Here is a 23,385-nt window from a genome sequence, read left to right on the forward strand (position 1 = left end):
TGCAGCAGTTGCTTTTCAAAATAATTTATGCAAATCACATACACATGTTTAACAGATGTTATTGTGAGTGTAGCGAAATGCTTGTGCTTCTATTTCTGACTGTGCAGCAATATCTGACAAGTAATATCTAACAATTTCTCAACAAATACCAAATACACACAAATCTAAGTAAAATAATGGAATTAAGAATATATACATATATGGATGAGCAATTTCAGAGCGGCACAGACTAAGATACAGTAGATACATATGTAGATACATATGGGATGAGTTATGAAAAATATGTACATTTTATTAAAGTGACTAGTGTTCCATTTATTAGAGTGGCCAATGATTTAAAATCTGTGTATGTAGGCAGCAGCCTCTCTGTGCTAGTGATGGCTATTTAACAGTCTGATGAGGTAGAAGCTTGAGGAAGAAGCTGTTTTTCAGTCTCCCGGTCCCAGCTTTGATGCACCTGTACTGACCTCGCCTTCTGGATGATATTGGGGTGAACAGTCAGTGGCTCGGGTGGTTGTTGTCCTTAATAATCGGGTGCTGTAGGTGTCCTGGAGGTTTGCCCCCGGTGATGTGTTGTGCAGACCGCACCACCCCCTGGAGAGCCCTGCGGTTAGAGGGGAAGATAGCGCGTTAAAGTTGATCAATATAAGCAAACTGGTGTAGTTATCTAGCTGTTATTTGACAATTTAGCAGCTCCAACTAATTATTCAAGTTAGCTCGCCAGCTGTCTTTGAGGGCTTCTCAAGCGCATGCCATTTTTATTAGTTTGTGTCGTCGTCTCTAGTTACCACAGCCACAAAGTCGTAATTATGGCTAAACACGCCTATTTCTACAATTTATCTACCTAAAATCTGCAACTTTAACCACACTGCTAAACTTTTTCCTAACCTTAAATTAAGACCAAAAAGTACATTTTAGTTTTCATAATTTTTACGATATACCCAATTTTGACTTTATGGCTTTGGTAACTAGTGACAACTGCTTATGTACTGCCGCGGCCATGTTTTTCAACAATCTTGAAACGCGCATGCTCAAACGTAATTTCATTCGCAGTTGCGCCAACTCGGAGAGGATATTGCCGCTAGCAACATTGATGCATTTGATTTTTCATAACAAAAATACTATTCTTGAGGAACCTGCACTCTTGGAAGAATAACAACAAAAAGCATTTTGCAACTCTTGGTTGGAAATAACGCTTAATTTGCCATTTTACATATGTATTCTGACTGTTGACAATGCAAAGTGGAAGCGAGCGGGTTTGCAGAATTTTCAAGCGTCTTTTCTTAGCTAGGAGCAGAAACAAGAACCATGGCTAGGCCTCACAGATACATTCACAGTTGTTCACCAACCTGACAACAAGACAGTTTAGAATGGGCTCAAAGTTAAGGTTTGTGATAAACTCATAACATTCGTGATATACTTGCCATTAGTTAGCAAGCGAACATTGGCTAGCGTGGCAAACTAACGTTATAGTAGCTAGCTAAGTTACCGAGGGTAAAAGACAGTTGTCTAAATAGGTATTTTGGCTATCAGTCTAGTGTGTGCCTATATCTTATTCAGATACAGCAGCTAGCTAACGTAGCAATTCCTAGCTTGCGTACGAGGTCTCTACGTTCGGCTAGATTACGACTGGGTCCGTTATTCCCTCTACAATATTCAGTAATAAACAGAGAAATACCATTTGGAGGAAACAAGTGTTGGGGAGGAGGGGGGGGGGGCTCGACAGAGCCACACTGGGCGTGGAACGAAACTAGCTAGCTAAGCTGGTTCCATAGCATAGGATTCTCTGCAAGAAGCCGTCGACTGCTTTGCTGGGTGAATGTGGGACAAAATGGAGACGCCAACGATTGTGTACGACTTGGATACCTCTGGGGGCTTAATGGAGGTGAGGCATGTCACCACAACGTTGCTAATTTCAGTTAAAATGCAACCTTTTAAGTTTTTTAACTATCTAACTAGCGAGCCAAATGGACATGGTTAGCTAGATAGCAGCATATAGCTATATTTTGAGGCTGTAATTCTGTTCTTACGCCGTTGGCTAGAATGAAGTTGAAGACAAAACACCTATCTTTGTGATGTGTAACTAGCCAGTTTATGGGAAACGTGCTATTACTCTAACTATAGCTTAACTACAGTCATATTTAAAACTATTTGTTGTCAGCTGTTTTGATCACTGCTGCAGACTCAAACGTTACAGTAAATACCATAGCTTCCATCATTAGGCGATTTATAGTTTACTGACCTAACTAGCTATTATCAACAATCATATTCCTGAGATTACACTGAATCATACACTTAACTTTATTTGTTTGATGTGCGAGCAACAAGGACAATAAACCTAAACGGACAGTGAAGGTAGTTCAATTTGGCGATCCAGATTTCTGATACGTGTTCAACTTGTTACAGCAAATTCAAACACTGCTCGCACCCCCCAAGTCAGAGGATGGCGAAAAGAGGAATCGGAGGGGTGAAAGGGACGTTCGGAGAAAGAGCAGAGCCACCAACCACGACATCTGTGATAGTTGTCATGAGGGAGGGGACCTTCTGTGTTGTGACCATTGTCCTGCCGCCTTCCATCTACAATGTTGGTATGTGTGAAAATGATACTTGTATCCCACTAGCTTGGTAAGGATCGTGCATATTTTGCTGGATTCAGAATGGCTGCGGCTGTCCTGTTAAGACAATCCAGCTTCTTCCAGAACCTTGCCGCTGTACAAAATACCACACTTGAGATGTGTTAAGTTAAATGGGGGGGTGCTTTTTAACCATGCTACGAAGATGATTGTGTCACAGGAACCAGGACTTGGTTAAAATTAGCCGCTAAATGGTTGCAGTCCGCTTAAGTCTGCTTGGCTCCAGGCATCGTCTCTCACCAACTCTAACTGAGAACGCTGGCTGAAAATGGAGTCGAGGCTGCTCTTCGAGCGTGTACCTCTGTTTACAATATGGCGACCTAAGAAAAAAAAACGTTTTATTCCAGCGCCATTTTACTGACGTTTCTCTTGACTTTTAGCAGGAATATAATTATGATATTAAAGCTGATTTAACGTGCTTATAACTTGATTTGAGATGAGCATATTATGTGCATTTCGGGGACATCCATTTAGACATTTGCACCACACAGTTGTGCAAGATCTGGATATGTGTCATGTTGGTTGGTAGCTACAGTTTTATATCATATGTGCCAATAGTGCAGGTTTTGGTTGTGAAAGTATAATCTGTCTTTGCAAATAGAACATTTGCATATCCCCTTGGGTGGTCATTGACTGTAAAATTTGCCATTGCTGGTAACTTTGGCTATGTGATTTTAATTTCAGTTCCATCATACAATCACATTGAAAACTGCCAATGCAGTAGCTGTATATCTTCTAGATTGGAAACAACAGAAAGCATTCCAACAATTATGATGTCCGGGTAGTAGGTAGTAGAATAGATTTTATGAGCATCACAGCTCGGTGTTGTTCGTAGACCACCTAAAGCGAGACCAATTCAGGACCATGATTGTAATTGTGTGAAATCGCCATGATAAGTTAAACATGTTCTGTGTTCAGATTTCAAGAACATGTTCTTTAGACTTTCAGAATGGTGAAATGAAATGCATGCTTATGGCAAATAGAGAGCCACTCTACATATTACGAGTAACCCAACTATATAAAAGCTGCAAATACAAAATATGTTACAACTTCCCTGGTCTCCCCTTACTAACAGTGAGCATGAAACTTTCAAACAATTTCCCATTTTTCAATTAATGTAAAGGACTCTAATATTACCAGTAAAGTAGGAGGCCCAGGTTTCAATAGGCCATAAGAAATTGTGTCAAGAAAGGAGTGTGGCTATTTGTGCTGACTGAATGGGAGCTGTCTCTGGAAGAGTTTGTCTTCATTGCTCAAGACCGAGCAAAACATTTTCTGACACTGGTCTAGAGTACAACAACATTATTGTGGGGCATGTTCGTAAGTGCTTAATTTCCCTGTGTTGGTGATTTTAAAGATAAAGTAAAAACAGTTTTCAATATTGACTAACTCCTGTTTTTTGACAAGTGGGCATGCCAGGCAGTGTCACATTAATCCCACTAGATGGAGACAGGCATTTAGAAAATAAGCCATTCTAACAGTAAACACTCAAGCATTAAAGTAAGGTTTGCATTAGGTATTAAAAGGTGTATTTTGATGTGCTATGTTGTGGTATTTTGAAACATAGACCTGTTCCAGCACAGGTCAATTAGATCATCACAATACAGTAGCCCCTGGATTGATCTCTATTTTGAACTGATATGGAGCCAAGACACACCACAATAAGAAACCATATTGTTGCTTTGATCACATCAGATGATATCCTCCTCACAATCTCCAAAACACAACAGCCATTTATTTGGATGTCGTAAAGGACCATTCGCCGAAACTGAAGAGATATATAGCTGGCTAACAAACACCTCTTCCAAGTGGAAAAAAACAATGGACAGAAACCTGCTAGCTAGCTGGGATTGTCTATAAGGAATCTGCCTCCCCAAAAAAGCTTCTCCCAAGTGGGTGTGACACCTACTCCCTTTGCCTGCTGCACTGCTGCTTGGATCCCACCTGGCAATCTGTTCAGTCTGCCCTGGCCTGTCGTCACCTCCAGCACACACGCACTGTTGGGGCGAGTGACTCTGAACTTACAATGGCTAGCCCCAAGTCGTTCGATTATTTTATTGTGCTTTATGCTATTTGCCTCATGAGTCCTGGAGGCTTTGTTGACTATGAACTTGCTTGTTTACCCGACTCTGGGACAGAGTTTCCACACTCGGGACTCTGACTCTCTATTGGTTACAAGGACTCTTGGCCTCCCATCCTATTCTAACCACATCTCTCCGGCTTTGTATTCACGTTGCCTGATGAAATTACTGTACAATATTATCTTGTTGCCATCTAATGCACATTCTAATGTCATTAATCAACACTGCAGAGCTCTCCCTGCCCTCTGCTGTGCCCTGATTGTATTACTGCTGATGATATCTAGAAATGTACATGTACACCCAGGCCCATCTACTGTTGCTAGAGCACAAGTCAGATTTGGGGCTATCTGCTTCACTGATTTAGCTTATTACCTAAAGTGAATCAATTGAAAGTGTGGGTTCACAGCTCTAATCCAGATGTTGGACATTACTGAGACATGGTTAAGGAAGAGTTTTGAACACTGATGTTAACCTTTCTGGTTATAACCTTTTTCGTCAAGACAGATATTCCATCGGTGGTGGAGTGGCAGTCTTTAAAATAAAAGAGGCACACTCTAGGAGCTCAGATGCAAAAATGTAATACCGACGTTTCGACAGCCAAGCTGTCTTCATCAGGGTATAATCACAAACACTGCTGGATGACTTGTTTATATAGTGTCAAAAGACACAGGTGTCTGTAATCATGGCCAAGAGTGGCCTAATATCATTGGTTAATAATCAAATATTAAAATGTCATACAAAGAACAGCATACAAACAACAAATGGATAGCATACGATCATAGATTATTTTAACTACACAAGTTTACAAACAATTACAATTGCAATGTCACAATAATCACAAGAATGGCTTCAGATCAAAGTCTACGTAGTGGCAATCTTTACCAAGGATCACCTTCAGTGCCTGGTTGTCTCCACCAAGTCTGTCCCCAAACAATGTGATTAATGCTTAAAACCAGCTAAACTTTCAAATAGCTCTTTGTTAACTGTTGCTGGGTGTTCTCATCCTCTATCAGCACCAGCCTGTAACCTAAATGCCCTAAGCTCTCTCCTGGCCCCTCACACTAAGTCTGCATTTGTATTGCTAGGTGACCTAAACTGGGACATGCTTAAACAACCTGACCAAATCCTAAAGCAATGGGACTCCCTAAATCTTTCTCAGATTATTACCAATCCCACAAGGTATGACTCCAAACATCCAGAAAATGTTACTCTCTCCTTGATTTTGTCCTGATAAGTAACAGTCTGGGGTTTTCTGTAATGACCTTAGTGATCACTGTTTTACAGCCCGTGTTTGTAATGGCTGCTCAGCAAAATGACCTGTCCTGATTTTGTCATACACTTGCTAAAATACTTTAATGAGTGAACCTTCCTTCATGACCTGGCCTCTGTAAATTGGTATAAGATGCTTGGACTTTCTTTTTTTTAAAATATTTTCAGTGTTATTGTTAGGAAACACTTCCCCATAAAGAAAATGAGAATTTTGCATAGTTTCTCCACCTCAAGAATTGCGTTTGGCGAAAGGCTCGGCACACACATACTCAGGCTGACTGGCTCTCGTTCAGGCAAATGAGAAATAAGTGCACTCAGGCTATCCGGAAGGCCAAAGTTAGTTACTTTAAGAAGCAGTTCTCTCTCTGTGGGTCTAACCCTAAGGCGTTTTGGAAAAAGACCTGGAGAACAAACCCTCCTCCTCACAGCTGCCCATGTCCCTTAATGTTGATGTGGTTGTTACTGACAAGAAGCACATGGCCGAACTCTTTATTCACCACTTCATTAAGTCAGGATTCCTATTTGACTCAGCCATGCCTCATTGCCTGCCCAACATTCCCCCGATGCTCCTCCCTCTCTTCGCCCTGCCCGGCTACAACATTTCTCCTTGCAGGGAGTCACTGAATCCGAGGTGCTAAAGGAGCTCCTTAAACTTGACCCCCAAAAAACATCTGGGTCAGATGGTTTAGACCCTTCTTTAAGGTTGCTTCCCCGATCATCGCCAAGCCGATCTCTTAGCTTTTTAACCTGTCTCTCCTCTCTGTGGAAGTTCCTATTGCTTGGAAGGCAGCCACAGTGCGTCCTTTATTTAAAGGTGGAGGTCAAGCTGACCCTAACTGTTATAGTCCAATTTCTATGTTGCCCTATTTATAAAAAGTGTTGGAATAGCTTGTCAATAATAAACTGACTGGCTTTCTTGATGTCTAGTATTATCTCTGGTATGCAATCTGGTTTCCACTCAGGGTATGGATTTGTTACTACAACCTTAAAGGTCCTCAATGATGTCACCATTGCCCTTGATTCTAAGGAATGTCGTGCTGCTATTTTTATTGACTTGGCCAAAGCTTTTGATACGGTAGACCATTCCATTCTTGTGGGCCGTCTAAGGGGTGTTGGTGTTTCTGATGGGTCTTTTGGCATGGTTTGCTAACTACCTCAAAGAGTGCCGTGTATAAAGTCAGAAAATCAGCTGTCTCAGCCACTGCCTGTCACCAAGGGAGTACCCCAAGGCCTGATCCTAGGCCCCACGCTCTTCTCAATATACATCAACAACATAGCTCAGACAGTAGAAAGCTCTCTCATCCATTTATATGCAGATGATGCAGTCTTATACTCAGCTGGCCCCTCCCTGGATTTTATGTTAAATGCTCTACCACAAAGCTTTCTTTGTCCAACAAGTGTTTTCTGCCCTTAACCCTGGTTTGAACACCTCCAAAACAAAGGTTGTGTGGTTTGGTAAGAAGACTACCCCTCTCCCCGCTGGTGTGATTACTACCTTTTCTGAGGGTTTAGAACTTGAGGTAGTCACCTCATACAAGTACTTGGGAGTATGGCTAGACGGTATACTCAACTTGGTTTTCTCTATTGTAATTGCTGCTCTTTTACCGACGCTGCCAAACGAACCCCGAGTCAGATGACCATCCTTCCCATGCTAGATTACGAAGATGTAATTTATAGATCGGCAGGTAAGGGGGATCTCGAGTGGCTAGATGTTCTTTACCATTCGGTCATCAGAATTGCCACCAATGCTCCTTATAGGACACATCACTGCACTCTATACTCCTCTGTAAACTGGTCATCTCTGTATACCCGTCACAAGACCCACCGGTTGATGCTTATTTATAAAACCCTCTTAGGCCTCACTCATCCCTGAGATATCATCTGCAGCCCTCATTCTCCACATACAACACCCGTTCTGCACACATCCCTTGGTAGCTCATCTTTTCAGTTCACTGCAGCTAGCGACTGGAACGATCTGCAACAAAGACTCAATCATGGACACCGACACCTGTGGCTGCTTTGCGTGATGTATTGTTGTCCCTACCTTTCCCCAATAATGTTTGCTCCATGTTTTGTGCTGCTGCCATGTTGTGCTGCAACTATGCTATGTTTTAGGTCTCTCTTTATGTAGTGTTGTGGCGTCTCTTATCGTGATGTGTGGTTTGTCCTATATTAAAATTGTATTTTTAATCCCAGCCCCTGTCCTTGCAGCAGGCATTATGCTTTTTGGTAGGTTGTCATTGTAAATTAGAATTTGTTCTAAATTGACTTGCTTAGTTAAATTTAAAAAACACTCCCCTATACCCTGATTTATAGCCTATGCCTCAAAATTGAATAGATGCTTTGTTTGGCATTAGCCCGTATAAAGTTTACATAGCAATTGATCCACGTTGGACCTATGAATAAAATAACAAGCAGAAAAGTCCTTTTTTTTATGGCTATTTTTTGTGGTTCCTACAGTAACCCACCATTGAGTGAAGAAATGCTGCCTCCTGGTGACTGGATGTGTCATCGCTGCAACGTACGGAGAAAGGTGAGGTTTCAACAATAAATGATACAACAGAGATGTTATTATGCTTCCAATGTGTTAGCCTGTGATCACACATTTTAAATGTATCAATACGAGTCAAAGTATTGCAACAACCCTAGTGGCGGTGAATACTGTCTGATCCTAGCTGGTCTCTCACTGTCATCCCCAGAAGCGGGAGCAGAAGGCTGGGCCGACAAATGGCCTGCTGGAGAGGGAGAGAACCCTCTCCAAGCGCTCCTCCCCCCCCGCAGCTGAACTGGAGCGGGGCACCACCACCATTACTACCACTACATTGCGCCTGGACAGGCTGCCCCCCGGGGTCGGAGCAGCAGGACCCGGGCTGCGGGTGGCTGCTGTACATCTGGAGCGTCTGGAGCACCTTGAGCGGCGGGCCAGCAGCCGACCGGGCACGCCAACATCCAACACCTCCTCCACGGACACGGCCACCCCCTCGGAGGAGCAGAACGAGGCTGACGAGATGGCAGAGGAGGTGGTGGTGGAGGCCCAGTGCTCGGAACCTGAGCAAGCCACCGCCACCCATACCCCCACACCACGGCTCCTCAAGAGGCCCTTTCAGCTGCTCATTGCTGCTGCAATGGAGAGGAACCCCTCGCAGTTCCAGCTGCCCAACGAGCTCACTTGCACCACAGCACTGCCAGGCAGCACTAAACGGAGGAGGAAAGAGGAGCTGATCATGAAGACTTTCAGGAGGCCACAGCATGTGATGGACCCCAACGGCCTCGTTCCTCTGCCAGTCAGGGTTTGCTTCTCCTGCACCAGGTATGATTAGTCAATCAAACCCGCAACGTCATCGTTAGTTATATCAACACAGATTATTCAAATACAATCTGTATTCAGGGAATCCAAATACACAAACTCAGACAATATAAGGAGTCTGTCTGCGTGCATTAGTTGGTTGGCTGACTTTGCTAATCCAAGCTTACGCTCTTCTCTGTGCTCCTCTCTATCCTATAGGAACTGCAGAATGGCCCCCCTGGTTCAGTGTGACTATTGCCCCCTGCTCTTCCACATGGACTGCCTGGACCCCCCACTCACTGCCATGCCCACAGGCAGGTGGATGTGCCCCAACCATATGGAGCACTTGGTGGTAAGTGATGTAGCCAACCCCCCGGTGTCATCTGGTGGCCAAGCATCCTCATGCATGGAATTGGGGTTCAGTATTGTGGTAGGCTTAAAAAATATATGGATATGGTGATTTTTTAGATACGAATGGCTCTGTTTTCGCTGTACAGGGAAAAGGGTTTGTAGTTGTGTTTGGGTGATATCAAGCATCACCATTATGCAATAATATTGTGATATCTCCCAACCCTAGTATGTAGAAGTTATTCTGTTTCTGACGTGACCTGTTCTCCAGCTGACCTTTAGGGTCTATAGACGTGTTACAAGTGCATAGTGTCTGGCTACTGGTTGATTTGGGGTTGATTCAGGAGTAGACGTTGCTCTTTTTCCTGACATGGCCTCCTGTCCTGTTCTCCAGCTGAACCGGCGGAGCCTGTCCCTTACCAGCCGTTGCAAGCTCTTAGACCAGTTTCAGGACAGAATATCCCAGCATGCAGTCAAGGTGGACTTCCTGCGATGGGTCCACCAACAGAACCCGCTTTTCCGCAGCGGTGTCCACCACAAGACGAAGGCGCTCAAGGTTGCTTACGCCCACTGAGTCTGTAAAAGCCATATAATGTTATGAAATCCGTTTTTGCTTTTCAGTTTGAAATACTGTAGTGGTGATGAAGACAGATTTTCAACAAATGTATTGATTTGTCAACTAATCTGCATTAAGAGTGAATGTGAAGAACCACAATGGGACTTCACTGCTCCTGTAAATAATGTTGTGTGTGGGTGTTTGTTTGCCCCTCCAGGTACCCGACGCTATTAAGTCCCAGTACAAGAACCCCCCGGCCATGTTGGCTCCTGCAGCGGTGCGTAACGGGGAGCTGATCTGTAATGGCATCCCAAACCAGGACTGCTCCCCTCAGCATTTTACCAGCCAGGCGGAGCAACAGGAGGTAGGCATGACAGACACACAGCACAAACTCACCCACTAGTATCTGTCTACTACACTGAGATTCAGTGGTTCCTTTGGGCTATGCCTGAGATGCCACTAAAGCACTTGATAAAAAAATCACTGGGCACTGGCCCAGCTAGAAGACATGGGTCCAGACATGCTAGGAATGAACTGCCAATTATCGAATGTGTAATAACTGTAAATTGATGTTTATTTGGGGAGTTGATGGATGGGTGAAGGTGCTTATTTTCACTGAAATGTTTTTTTTCTTCGTTGTTCAGTGGCTTAGAGACGTCATGGCGCTCCAGTGCAGCATCATGCGACATTTATCTGGCAAGCAGAAGACCTCGTCAGACTGGGACTCTGAACAGACAGACATTAAGCCCTGTGTGGCTTTAGAGAACAGCAGCACTCTGCCCCTTGCAGAAAGGACAGCTTCTGCCCTGCCTGCCCCCTGCTCTAAGCCCTGCAATACATCTGATGGTCCCCAGGGAGCCCCTGTATTGAAGGAACTCTCGCAGGGCCAGGAGAGCTGCTGCTGCACGGTGAGGCCCTGTCTGAAGTGCAGGAAACACAACGGGCCCCTGACGGAACAGCCTGTACAAGCCAACGGGCCGTTAGCGTGTGACGCTGCCTCAGGTGCCTGCAGACAGACAGAGCTCCAGCTGCACATACTCAACCCCCGAGCCTCACTCCCAATCTCTGCTCTGGGGCTGCCCAATCACCTGAGAAGAGGGGTTGTGGTTAAAATGGAGAGGGGCAGCCCCCTGGAGTCTTGCACCCAGAAAGGTTGTTCCCCTTCGACGTGTGCAGCTCCAGAGCAGGATGTCAAGTGTCAGGCCTACGGGACTCCTCCAGGCAAGGAAGGGGCTCAGGCCACCCCTCTGAGCTGCTTCAGTGAGCTGAAGCTCGGCCCCAGCCCCAACCTGGGTGTCCATGTCTGTACCCCACCCATAGCCGTTAAAGACTCCAGCACAGCAAGACAGCCCACTACCACACCTCCCTGTTTCTCCTTAGGGCCAGATCTAAAGGGCAGCTCCATGTTCCCCAGCTCCCTCTCCACCTCCATAGCAGGCCTGTCTGGTGGCATGAAGGCCATGACGGAAGGGGATGGGGGTATGTAGATACCTCAACACCATTCTACCTGAACCACTGTTTAGAATTAGGCCTAGGTGATGAGCACCTCTTGCTTGCTGTCTAGTTTAAAACAACTTTTTTGTTGTTGAATAAAGTACAAAACGGTGCATTAATGTATTGGCCATGCTGATTAAATGGCCTGTAATGCTGCTTACAGATGGCTGTGATACAGGATTGCTTCAAGCGAAGTCTATGTTGACGTTGAAACATGTTGTTGTTCATACAGAGATGGAGCTGAGTAACCTGGATGAGGAGTTGGTCAAACTCCTGGCCTGGCAGAGGATACAGCAGCTGTTTCCCCCCAAAGCGCCCCCAACCCCCCAAGGCAGCGGCTTAACCGCTCCTCCCACCATCAGCGTCGCCCTCAAACCTCAGTCTCCCGCACCACGCACAGAGGGTAAGACCCCGCCCCACTGCTGGCAGTTTCATTTTAGGGTCATAAGAATGTTACACAATAAAATGTCATTCCTCAAATCTGTCCCGATCACAGAAGAACCGAAGGTGCAGGCGAGAGCAACGTTCTATCCACTCATGGGGAAGGGAGGAGCCATCAACATGTCTTATAGGACCCTGTACATAGGAGCTGGTAAGGACTGCCCATGCTGTTTTATGAAATACTGTGATCTTTACTCAACATGGAACAAAGTCTCATCAGTCTTTCTCTCTCTGACAACCCACTGTAGGTGCTGACATGGATGTGTGCCTTACAAACTATGGTCATTGTAATTATGTATCTGGAAAACACGCCTGCATCTTTTACGACGGGGTAGGTTGTCTTGCCTGTTTGAAACACTGATAGCTTGTCGAACAAAAACTTGCTGAGCAGTGAGCAATATTTGAAATAAAAGTAGCACCACAGACAACATGACTGATGGTTATCTTGTACCTGTTTGTAGAACACCAAGCACTACGAGCTGCTCAACTACAGTGAGCATGGGACCACGGTGGACAACGTGCTCTACTCCTGTGACTTCTCTGAGAAGGCCTCCCCCAGCCCGGTTAGTGGCCTGGTGTCCAAAGTGCAGGGCATTGTCCGTAAGTAACACACACACACCTCAGTATATGAACACACCTCAGCATATACACACACACACTTATCAATTTTGCTAAGTTTGAAACGCCCTATCCCTCCTGTGTTCAACATGTGGTTGGTTGTTTTGCCCAATCACCTTAAACCTGTAGACATAGGGTTTGGCCAGCACTGTGTGTCTGTAGGACACTTGTGAGTGACTGTGCCCTCTTTCTTCAGGCCATTGTAAGATGAGAGAGCAGCAGGAGGAGGGGGCTGAGGCAGGGCCCGGCCCCAGGACTGGACTGATGCCATCAGGAGGAGTGATGAGTTGCCAGCCCCAGGGAGGACCCAGGCTCTCCTGCAACTGTAAGGCCAGCAGTTCCAGCCTAATTGGTGGCAGCGGGGCTGGCTGGGAGGGCACAGCGCTGCTCCACCACGGCAGCTACATCAAACTGGGCTGCATGCAGTTTGTCTTCAGCATTGTTGAGTTCACCAGCAAGCAGCCCAAAGAAGAGGGAACCACTGGCACCGCCAATACCACCCCTGCCAGTACCACCCCCAGCCAAGAGGAGGCAGACAAACAGACTATCAAGCTCCACCAAGTGCACCTTGGTTCCATAGCCCAAACTCTCTCTTTTTCACCTCTTTGCAGTCAAACCTAAGGGAACCCTACAGAGCTGGTTGTCACGCAGGGAAAATAGATATTTTGTTTATACTTTCACATTAAATTCAATCTCAAATCTGTTATTTAGATGTGAATTCCTCTCGAAGATCATTGGACTTCAAATATTTCACTCATTTTTGCCAGTGTAGTTATATAACTTTTCCTTATTTTTCAGCCAGCTCATGTAGCCCAAACATTTAATTTTATGATATTGAAATTGTAGTACTCACATTTTTGTTTGTGTGGCTACGTTAGCACCACAGGTAGCTAGTTATACATTCATGCTCCCTAACATTCTTATACACACATTTGTATGTACAGTGTATTAATGTCAATATGTTTGGTGCTTTTCAATTGGATATCCTGTACATAAACCATTGTGGTTGTTTTTTTAAGCATACAGTACCTCCCATTGACCTGTGTGCTCCATGCTGAAATCCATGGTGTAAATAGTGTCAAAACGTTTCAGCTCTCGCTTTAACACTCGTTCTTTGTCGGTTTCTGCCTGTCTGGAAAATACACATTATTTTTCAGAACGAACTTAAAAATGTCTCCTCGTGCTGCATTCTTAATAACTTTGAGACATGGGGTCAACAGTCTAAAATGCTTTTTTCAGTAATAAATCCTGAGTGAACTTTCCAGTAGGTGGTGGTCATGTACAGCTAGCTCTGGCAAAGAGGAGTTGCAATTGACTATATATACAAAAATATGTGGACACCCCTTCAAATTAGTGGATTTGGTTATTTCACCCATACCCGTTGCTGACCGGTGTATAAATCGAGCACACGGCCATGCAATCTTCATAGATAAACATTGGCAGTAGAATGGCCTTACTGAAGAGCTCATTGACTTTCAACGTGGCACCGATATAGGATCCACCTTTCCAACAAATCAGTTAGTCAAATTTCTGCCCTGCTAGATCTACCCCGGTCAACTAAGTGCTGATATTGTGAAATGGAAACGTGTAGGAGCAACAATGTCTCAGCCGTGAAGTGTTATCCCCCACAAGCTCACAAAACTGGACAGCCGATTGCTGAAGCATGTAAAAATGGTCTGTTCTCAGTTGAGACACGCACTACCAAGTTCCAAACTGCCTCTGGAAGCAAGTCAACACAACTGTCGGCCGAGCAGCCCTGCCTAAGATCACCATGTGTCGGCTGGAGTGGCGTAAAGCTTGCCACCTTTGGACTGATGAATCCTGGCATCCACCAAACCTAGATTTGTCCGTTGGACTACCAGATGGAGAAGTGTGATTCATCAATCCAGAGAATGTGTTTCCACTGCTCCAGAGTCCAATGGCGGCGAGCTTTACACCACTCCAGCCGACGCTTGGCAATATGCATGGCGAACTAAGGCTTGTGTGCGACTGCTCCGCTATGGAAATCCATTTCATAAAGATCCCGACGAACAGTTCTTGTGCTGACGTTGCTTCCAGAGGCAGTTTGGAACTCTGAGCGTTGCAACCAAGAACAGACCATTTTTACGCGCTTCAGCAATCGGTGGTCCCATTCTGTGAGCTTATTTGGCCTACCACTTCGCAGCTGAGCCATTGTTGCTTCTAGACGTTTCCATTTCTACCACTTAACAGTTGACTGATGGAACATCAGCAGGGCAGACATTTTATGAACCGAGTTATTGGAAAGGTGGCATCCTATGACGGTGCCACGGTGAAAGTCACTGTGCTCTTGAGCAAGGCCATTCTATTGCTCATGTTTCTCTATGGAGATTGCATGGTTGTGTGCTCGATTTCATACGCCTGTCAGTAACGGGTTTGGCTGAAATAAGCAAATCCACTAATTTGAAGGGGTGCCCACATACTTCTGTGTATATAGTGTACTTTTCATCATGCAGTGTATGTATGTCTAAGGGTAAAACCCTTTTGCTCGGATTTGACTGTTTTATCTTCCATGGCCGTGCCCTGAGAGAGCGACTCCGGTTTGTCCAGTTGCGCAATCACCAGATAAACAAACTGAATCCACTGTGAAGCTGATAGGGGTGTGTTTATATTTTCACAGCAGCTCTCCAATGAGTTAAAATTAGCTTGTCTACACTCTTGAAAGCAAAGGTGTTTTCACACAGGAGAGAAGGATGTATACCTATTTGCTTGTCGGTTTGGTAGTTGGTATTGCATATATTTATCACAGTGTTGTGGTTAAAGGAAAGAGATGCAAAAGTAAAGCAAAACTGCATGGGAAAACGGTCATCGTAACTGGTAAGTCCTTTTCCAGTGATTTCCATTCCTATTTTATTAATCAATGTTGGATAATCAAGATCAAAGATGAAAAAAACATTTTTCTATCTTCCCACCTGCATAAATGTAAGAGTAATATCATAAACTTTTATTATTCACCTTCCCATAAGATTTTTCTTTAATACTTTTTTATGACTACTTTCTCTAGGAAGTAACACAGGCATAGGGAAGATGACAGCGCTAGATCTGGCCAGAAGAGGTGCCAGAGTCATCCTGGCCTGCCGCAGCAAACGGAGAGCTGAGGCCGCGCTCGCTGACATCAAGAGGGTGAGAGGAGATTGAAAACTCTTTGACCAGTTTAGCCCCTATAATGGCCAGTAGTGTATGGCTAATCATTTTTTTCTGCGGCGGATTTAGGATTTCTCTATTATAATTTGTGGATGAAAATAGTACTGTAACATAGAAGTGTGTTCTATAGGAGAGCGGGAGCAATGAGGTGGTGTTCATGCAGCTGGATCTGGGGAGTCTGAAGTCTGTTCGCTCCTTTGGTGAAACCTTCTTAAAGACTGAGCCCAGACTCGACCTGCTCATCAACAATGCAGGTGTGGCTTGCAGTGGTTGTTTTCCGCAGCGCTACGGCCCTCTTTCAATACACGCAACCTTGTACGAGACTTAATGACATTGTATTCAGTCTTGTACAGACCAGTGGAGGACCATCCTCAGTGTATTTCATAAAAATAACTTTTTAAATGTTTAAAAATATATCATTTTTAGTTAAAACTATACTAAATATAATCACATCTCGCCTAATAATTGATTAAAACACTATTTTGCAAAGAATGTCTACAGTAGCCTCCACAGCACTCTGTAGGGCAGCACCATGTTGTAGCTGGAGTACATCTCGCTTCTGTCCTCTGGGTACATTGACTTCAATATAAAACCTAGGAGGTTCATGGTTCTCACCCCTTTCCATAGACTTACACAGTAATTATGACAAATGCCGGAGGACATTATCCAACCTACCAGAGCTCTTGCAGAATGAACTGTTGTTCACCCAATCAAAGGATCAGAGAATGCATCGAGTACTGAAAGCATAAACTACACACAGTGTGGTGAGTAGTTGACTCAAAGAGAAATACAATAGTTGAACAGTTTTGAACAAATAAATTTATTCCAAATTGAAGGAAAAGCAAGAGTGTCATTTTTCCCCAATGTCACTTCGCTAGCAAATGCAGCTAATTAGTTTAGCTTACTCAAACAGAGGGATGCTATGTTAGCTAGCTGGCTATGACTATCCAACACAACACTGGAACTCTTCCAAGTCAAGGTAAACTTCTGTATTTACACATTTACTGCCACCGGGGCCCAACGGTGTAACTGCTCACTGACTGTGTACTGTAACGTTACTGCATGATTGTAGGGGTTTACAAACACATTAGTTCTATTAGCTATGCTGCTGTCTATCATTTACATTTAAGTCATTTAGCAGACGCTCTTATCCAGAGCTGACGTTACTTTAGCAAATATGGTGACAACGATGTAAACTGTGTAGCGGCTTGGAATTATTTATTTATTTTATTTTTAAACGGGGATAAACATACCTGAATTTGTCCAATAGAAACTCTCGTTTGCAACTGTTGGACTAATGATTACACCCCAGATCAGCTAGATGCAGGCAAGGGTGTGCAAGGCGGTATTGAATGTCACTGTCTGTCTGTCATAGGCTAGGTTGTAGCAACCTCATGGGTATAGGGAAAATGTTAGTGTCATGTAGGTTCCTAAACCTATCGCTGTTACATTGAACTGGGGGAATGGAATATGAATGACAGTCATCCAATATGCTGTAATAGAAATAAGGCCATGCTCATGAAAAAATAATAATCCTCCCTCATCTTAAATGGCACTGACCGCTACTGGTACAGACAGCCTTTTCCAGATGGACTTGAAGTTAGTGCTTAGTGAGGTGTCACAAGAGCCTGTGTACAGAGCTGGAACATTTCATAGAGCTGGAACATGCAGCCAAGGTGTTGTAGGCTACAAATGATGCTCCAGCCAAAAGAGCTGGCTGGACTGCTGTCTCAACTAACCAAGCCTGCCAACCATGGCACATGGTAATACCCATCCAATATTACCCACGTAATATCCTGACACCAGTGTAGACATTTTGGAAGTGAGGCAAGCTGGTATCAATCTGAGTAAAACATGTTTTGTAGTATTTAATGAAGCCAAAATGGAAATAAGTTACTTCCCCTTTGTTTCAGGTATTTACATGCCAGGCACCACAGAGGACGGCTTGGGGATGATGTTTAGTGTCAACCACATCGGTCCCTTCCTGTTGACCAACCTGCTGTTAGACCGTATGAAGGAGTGTGGTCCGAGTCGAGTGGTCAACGTGTCATCCATCGGTCATAACTTCGGCACCATCGACTTCAACTGTTTGAGCACTCACAAGGAGTTAGGAGTTGGAAATTCTGCCACAGATGTTTTCAACATCTACGCCAACAGCAAGCTGTGTAATGTTCTCTTCACGCATGAGCTGGCCAAGAGACTGCAGGGCACAAATGTTACCTGCTATACCCTTCACCCAGGTGAGTGCACTATATCCCAGTTATGTATAAAATCTTCATTGTGCCCAAGTATGGGTTAGAAGGACTTGTCCTGTATTGATTAGTTGAAATGCAGTATTTTTATGCATCCCCCGCAGTGTGGATGGTGGGTGGCGATATAGGAGGATGAGCTCATTGTAATGACTGGACTGGAGTGGAATGGTGTTAAACACATCAAGCATATGGAAACCACATGATTGGCTCTGTTTAATTTATTCCATTCCAGCCATTACAAGAGCCCATCCTCCTATAGATACTCCCAACAGCCTACTCTGATCCCCATGTGTCTGAATAATAGTACATTTATTGGTTTGCAAGTTTTAACCAATATAAATGTGGGTTAATTTTGTTTTTCAGGAGCCATCAACTCTGAACTATTTCGCAATGTCAGCAAGGTGTTCATGATTCTGATGAAGCCTTTCCTCATGTTCTTCTTCAAGGACACTGTGGCGGGGTCTCAGACCACCCTACACTGTGCCCTGCAGGAGGGCCTGGAGCCCCTCTCTGGATGCTACTTTTCTAACTGTACAGTCAGGAACCTCTATGCTAAGGCCAGAGACAACGCAGTGGCCAAGAAGCTATGGGAAGTCAGTGAGAGTCTGAGTGGCCTATCCTCTTAAGAAAACCACTGTGAATCTCCAGTTTTAACTGGGCTTCAACCTACTAACCAATATGCTGTGTTCTTTCGAAACCAATCAATCAAATCAATCAAATTTTATTTCTATAGCCCTTGGTACATCAGCTGATATCTCAAAGTGCTGTACAGAAACCCAGCCTAAAACCCCAAACAGCAAGCAATGCAGGTGTAGAAGCACGGTGGCTAGGAAAAACTCCCTAGAAAGGCCAAAACCTAGGAAGAAACCTAGAGAGGAACCAGGCTATGTGGGGTGGCCAGTCCTCTTCTGGCTGTGCCAGGTGGAGATTATAACAGAACATGACCAAGATGTTCAAATGTTCATAAATGACCAGCATGGTCAAATAATAGTAAGGCAGAACAGTTGAAACTGGAGCAGCAGCACGGCCAGGTGGACTGGGGACAGCAAGGAGTCATCATGTCAGGTAGTCCTGGGGCATGGTCCTAGGGCTCAGGTCAGTTGAAACTGGAGCAGCAGCATGGCCAGGTGGACTGGGGACAGCAAGGAGCCATCATGTCAGGTAGTCCTGGGGCATGGTCCTAGGGCTCAGGTCCTCCGAGAGAGAGAAAGAAAGGAGAGAATTAGAGAACGCACACTTAGATTCACACAGGACACCGAATAGGACAGGAGAAGTACTCCAGATATAACAAACTGACCCTAGCCCCCCGACACAAACTACTGCAGCATAAATACTGGAGGCTGAGACAGGAGGGGTCAGGAGACACTGTGGCCCCATCCGAGGACACCCCGGACAGGGCCAAACAGGAAGGATATAACCAAAACAAATCCGTAATTCTTTCAGTTTTGCTTTATAAAATGTACATGAATAGAAATATATGGATGAAGCGAAGCTCTTGCTTTTTCTTACCTAACATTGATTTATGGGACATTTAATTAGAGACGTTGTTATTTATATTCCTTTCAAAACAGTAAATAAGCCTAAAATGTTAAGAAATTTTGTCTTGATTGTTTGTTTGTTTTTTGTATTCATAGCTTTTGCCTAAGTATCCTCCTAACCATTTATCAGCTGAATTAGAATTTAAAGATGGCACTCATGCCTGCCCTACAGAGAGAGGGAGAGATGAGCATGAAAGCTTATATATATATATATGCCATTTAGCTGACGCTTTTATCCAAAGCGACTTACAGTCATGTGTGCATACATTCTACGTATGGGTGGTCCCGGGAATCGAACCCACTACCCTGGCGTTACAAGCGCCATGCTCTACCAACTGAGCCACAGAAGGACCACGCTTCAGCTTCAGTAGAATAATCCAAACAAAGCAAATAAGAAAAGCTAAAATGCCCCTGTGCTGTCCAATGGGGTGTGGTTTAAGCTTTCCCGCAACTCAACAGAAAGTAGCTCTTTGCACTGCAGAGTAACCATGAGAATAACTTTACGGTAAGGAATTCTAGACCATGAGAATAACTTATATATATATATATATATATATATATATATATATGCCAACTTTATGGTAAGGAATTCCAGAGGGTGTGTGCTATGGGTTCTTTTTACTGAGTGCTACACAGGATCTGAAAGCTCAATGGCTGCCTTTCTTCTTGTTGCTGGAGTGGTATTGGTGGCCTATATGATTTTTCATAACGTCTTTGTCAAAGGGGCAATATGCAAAAGCAATGTGAAACAGCATGAGAACTCATAACAAGTGTCTGTTTTTGTCAATGCTTCCTGTATTTCCCCACATTGACACAGGAGGAAAGTTCATGGCACTGTTATGTAATAATGTAGAGTAGATGTCATTTTCTTTCCCTGTACATCATTTCATGTATATAGCATTCTTAAATTCGTTTGTCTTTGTATATTATTTCATTGGGGATTTTTGAATGATTTCCCTGGTTGTAAAACTCAACGAACACTCTGCTGCAGGTTGTAGGGGAGACTGGGGGCAATTGTAAGAGGTGTTTGTAACAATTAGAACTTCTCCAAACAGAAACAAGTTAGAGTACAGTACATGCCCATTTTGGTTATCTTCCTGGTTGAAGAGTTTCAGACATATTGCACTGTATTTTCTTGTACTGTCTGAGCCTTAATATTCAAGAACTCAAGCATAATTTTCATCACGATCTGTTAGTTCAACATTGACATTGTTGTCTCTTGCTAGGCACATGAGGTTTTGTGTCATGGCTGCTGGGTTGGGGGCAATTGTAACACAGTGGTAAAATGAACCCGAGCCAAATGATGAAAAAAAATAAGTGGTTTTAACTTAAGATTTTTATGAATTATACAAAACTAACATTAAATATCCTTGGTGTCCTGTAGATTGCCAAATAAGTTGTCAACAGATATCATTTGGGCACTATCAGACTATTCAGATGTTTTGAGAGGAGCTGGATGGCCATTCACAAATGGGTGTTACTGTAAATATTGGTTGGGTACTTAGACATAATTTGGTAGCAAAATCATTACTTATGTCTATGATAATGTGATAATTCAAACAGAAGTATTTGAAGTTTAATTGATTTGGTTTATTTTTTAGGTGTTACATTTGACCCTGGCACTGGTGGCAAATGTAACGTCCAGACTGGATTAAAGTCAGTATTGTAACCTGACTGTTTTATGTACTGACCTATGAATGATTAGGAGACTGTAAAAAAAAATGACTGGCAAAGTTCAAGTGGTCTATATATAGAGTAAAATATATATTTGTACATTTGCCTCTGATCTCCCCTACTTTGCATTGATCCTATAAATACTAATTCTCTAGGGAGTAACACAAGCATAGGGAAGATGACAGCGCTAGATCTGCCCAGGAGAGGTGGCAGGGTCATCCTGGCCAGCCGCAGCAAACGGAGAGCTGAGACCGCTCTCGCTGACATCAAGAGAATGAGATGTTCAACAATCTGACTTTCTTCACATTAGCACATTTTATTACATCACAACCCTCGTGCGGTGGCAGTCATAAGTTGAAGTGAAATGAGGAGTTTTGGAAAATGATAATTCTATGAATGGTTCGGCATCAATTGTTCAATTAAATTGGGACAGAGTAACAAACAAATGCCTGTGTCCTGTAGGAGAGTGGGAACAATGAGGTGGTATTCATGCAGCTGGACCTGGGGAGTCAAGTCTATTCGCTCCTTTGCTGAAATCGTCTTGAGACGACCCAGATTGCGCCTGCTCATCAACAATGCAGGTGAAGGAGGACTGAGGAGGTATTATTGGACCACTCTTTTTCTGGGTGTATCTCGATAATTCTATACTTTTCTCTCTTCCCTCTACCCTTCTTTATTTGTGCTGACATGGCAGGTGAAAGCAATACACCTGTCCAGTTCCTTTGCATCAATGCAGGATGAAAGAAAGGCTGTGAGGAGATTAAGTTACTTGAGACTATTGAGATGCACCCTGAACTCCCATCAACCCATAGAAGTGATTACGGATAAATGATGTCTTGTTTCCTCTCAGGTATTTACATTCAGGGCAACACAAGACTGCTTGGGGATGATGTTTGGTGTTAACCACATCGGTCATTTCCTGTTGACCAACCTGCTTCAGGACAGTCTGAAGGAGTGCAGTCCGAGTCGAGTGGTTAATGTGGCGTCCCTGGTATTTAAACTGCTCGAGCACTTAGGGAGTAGGCAAGTCTGCCATGGATGTCTTTAACATCTACAGCAACAGCAAGCTGTGTAATGTTCTCTTCACCCATTGGCCAAGAGACTGAAGGACACAAATGTTACCTACTTCAGCCTCCACCCTGGTCAGTGCTGCTTAGTCAGGTTTATAAAGCTTTTGAATGTAATGGTATCTGCAGTTTTCAAGTTATTTCTACCTTGGTTGAATGTAAAGTAGAATAAAATGCCTAATGATCCAGTCCAAGCTCACCTCTGTCCTGGCACCCCAATGGTGGAACAAGTTTCCCCTTAATATCAGGACAGTGTAGTCCCTGACCATCTTCCGACAATGTCTGAAAACCTACCTCTTTAAAGAGCATCTTAAATAAATCCCACAACCATATGTTGTCTCACCTAGCTATCTTAAGATGAATACACCAATGTAAGTCGGTCTGGATAAGAGCGTCTAAATGACTAATATAGATTTAAATATATGTTTTATGAATGGATAACTCAACTCTAGTGCTTGTGTTTTTTTTCTCCTGGGTTTAATCTAACCTGAGCTGTGCTGTTATGCAGACACTGTATTGTTAATGCAGTTGAAGGTCATCTCCATGTTGTTCTTCACGAACACTATGTTGGGGTGTCAGACCGACCTGGATGAATGAAGACAGCTTGTCTGTTGAAACATTGTTTATTAGGTTATTAAATGATTGCATCTGACCTCATAGAGTATGCAGCTCTCCTTTTTCTTTTTCAGGGGTGTCAGACAGACCTGGGGCCCCTCTCTGGACACTACTTCTCCAACTACAGTCGTGGCCAAAAGTTTTGAGAATGACACAAATATTAATTTACACAGTCTGCTGCCTCAGTTTGTATGATGGCAATTTGCATATACTCCAGAATGTTATGAAGAGTGATCAGAGGAATTGTAATTAATTGTAAAGTCCCTATTTGCCATGCAAATGAACTGAGTCCCCCAAAAAACATTTCCACTGCATTTCAGCCCTCCCACAAAAAGACCAGCTGACATATCA

The 23,385-nt window shown here is 43.8% G+C and overlaps 2 protein-coding genes across 2 annotated transcripts; both read left to right on the plus strand.

Moving 5' to 3' along the window:
* The first annotated feature begins 993 nt into the window (after positions 1-993).
* Positions 994-13,990, plus strand: LOC118379398 (PHD finger protein 12-like). Its single transcript, XM_035766426.2, has 13 exons — positions 994-1,885; positions 2,407-2,588; positions 8,444-8,516; positions 8,683-9,293; positions 9,489-9,621; positions 10,012-10,173; positions 10,391-10,537; positions 10,818-11,652; positions 11,900-12,070; positions 12,164-12,259; positions 12,357-12,439; positions 12,570-12,708; positions 12,923-13,990. The coding sequence occupies exons 1-13, from the start codon at positions 1,820-1,822 to the stop codon at positions 13,345-13,347; spliced, it is 3,123 nt and encodes a 1,040-aa protein (XP_035622319.1). The 5' UTR covers positions 994-1,819; the 3' UTR covers positions 13,348-13,990.
* Positions 13,991-14,128: 138 nt separating this feature from the next.
* dhrs13b.1 (dehydrogenase/reductase (SDR family) member 13b.1) lies at positions 14,129-23,071 on the plus strand. Its single transcript, XM_035766423.2, has 6 exons — positions 14,129-15,561; positions 15,749-15,867; positions 16,019-16,142; positions 17,802-18,128; positions 18,504-21,952; positions 22,203-23,071. The coding sequence occupies exons 1-5, from the start codon at positions 15,438-15,440 to the stop codon at positions 18,764-18,766; spliced, it is 957 nt and encodes a 318-aa protein (XP_035622316.1). The 5' UTR covers positions 14,129-15,437; the 3' UTR covers positions 18,767-21,952; positions 22,203-23,071.
* Positions 23,072-23,385: the final 314 nt, after the last annotated feature.

The sequence above is a fragment of the Oncorhynchus keta genome, chromosome 1, assembly GCF_023373465.1.
Source record: "Oncorhynchus keta strain PuntledgeMale-10-30-2019 chromosome 1, Oket_V2, whole genome shotgun sequence".
NCBI lineage: Eukaryota > Metazoa > Chordata > Actinopteri > Salmoniformes > Salmonidae > Oncorhynchus > Oncorhynchus keta.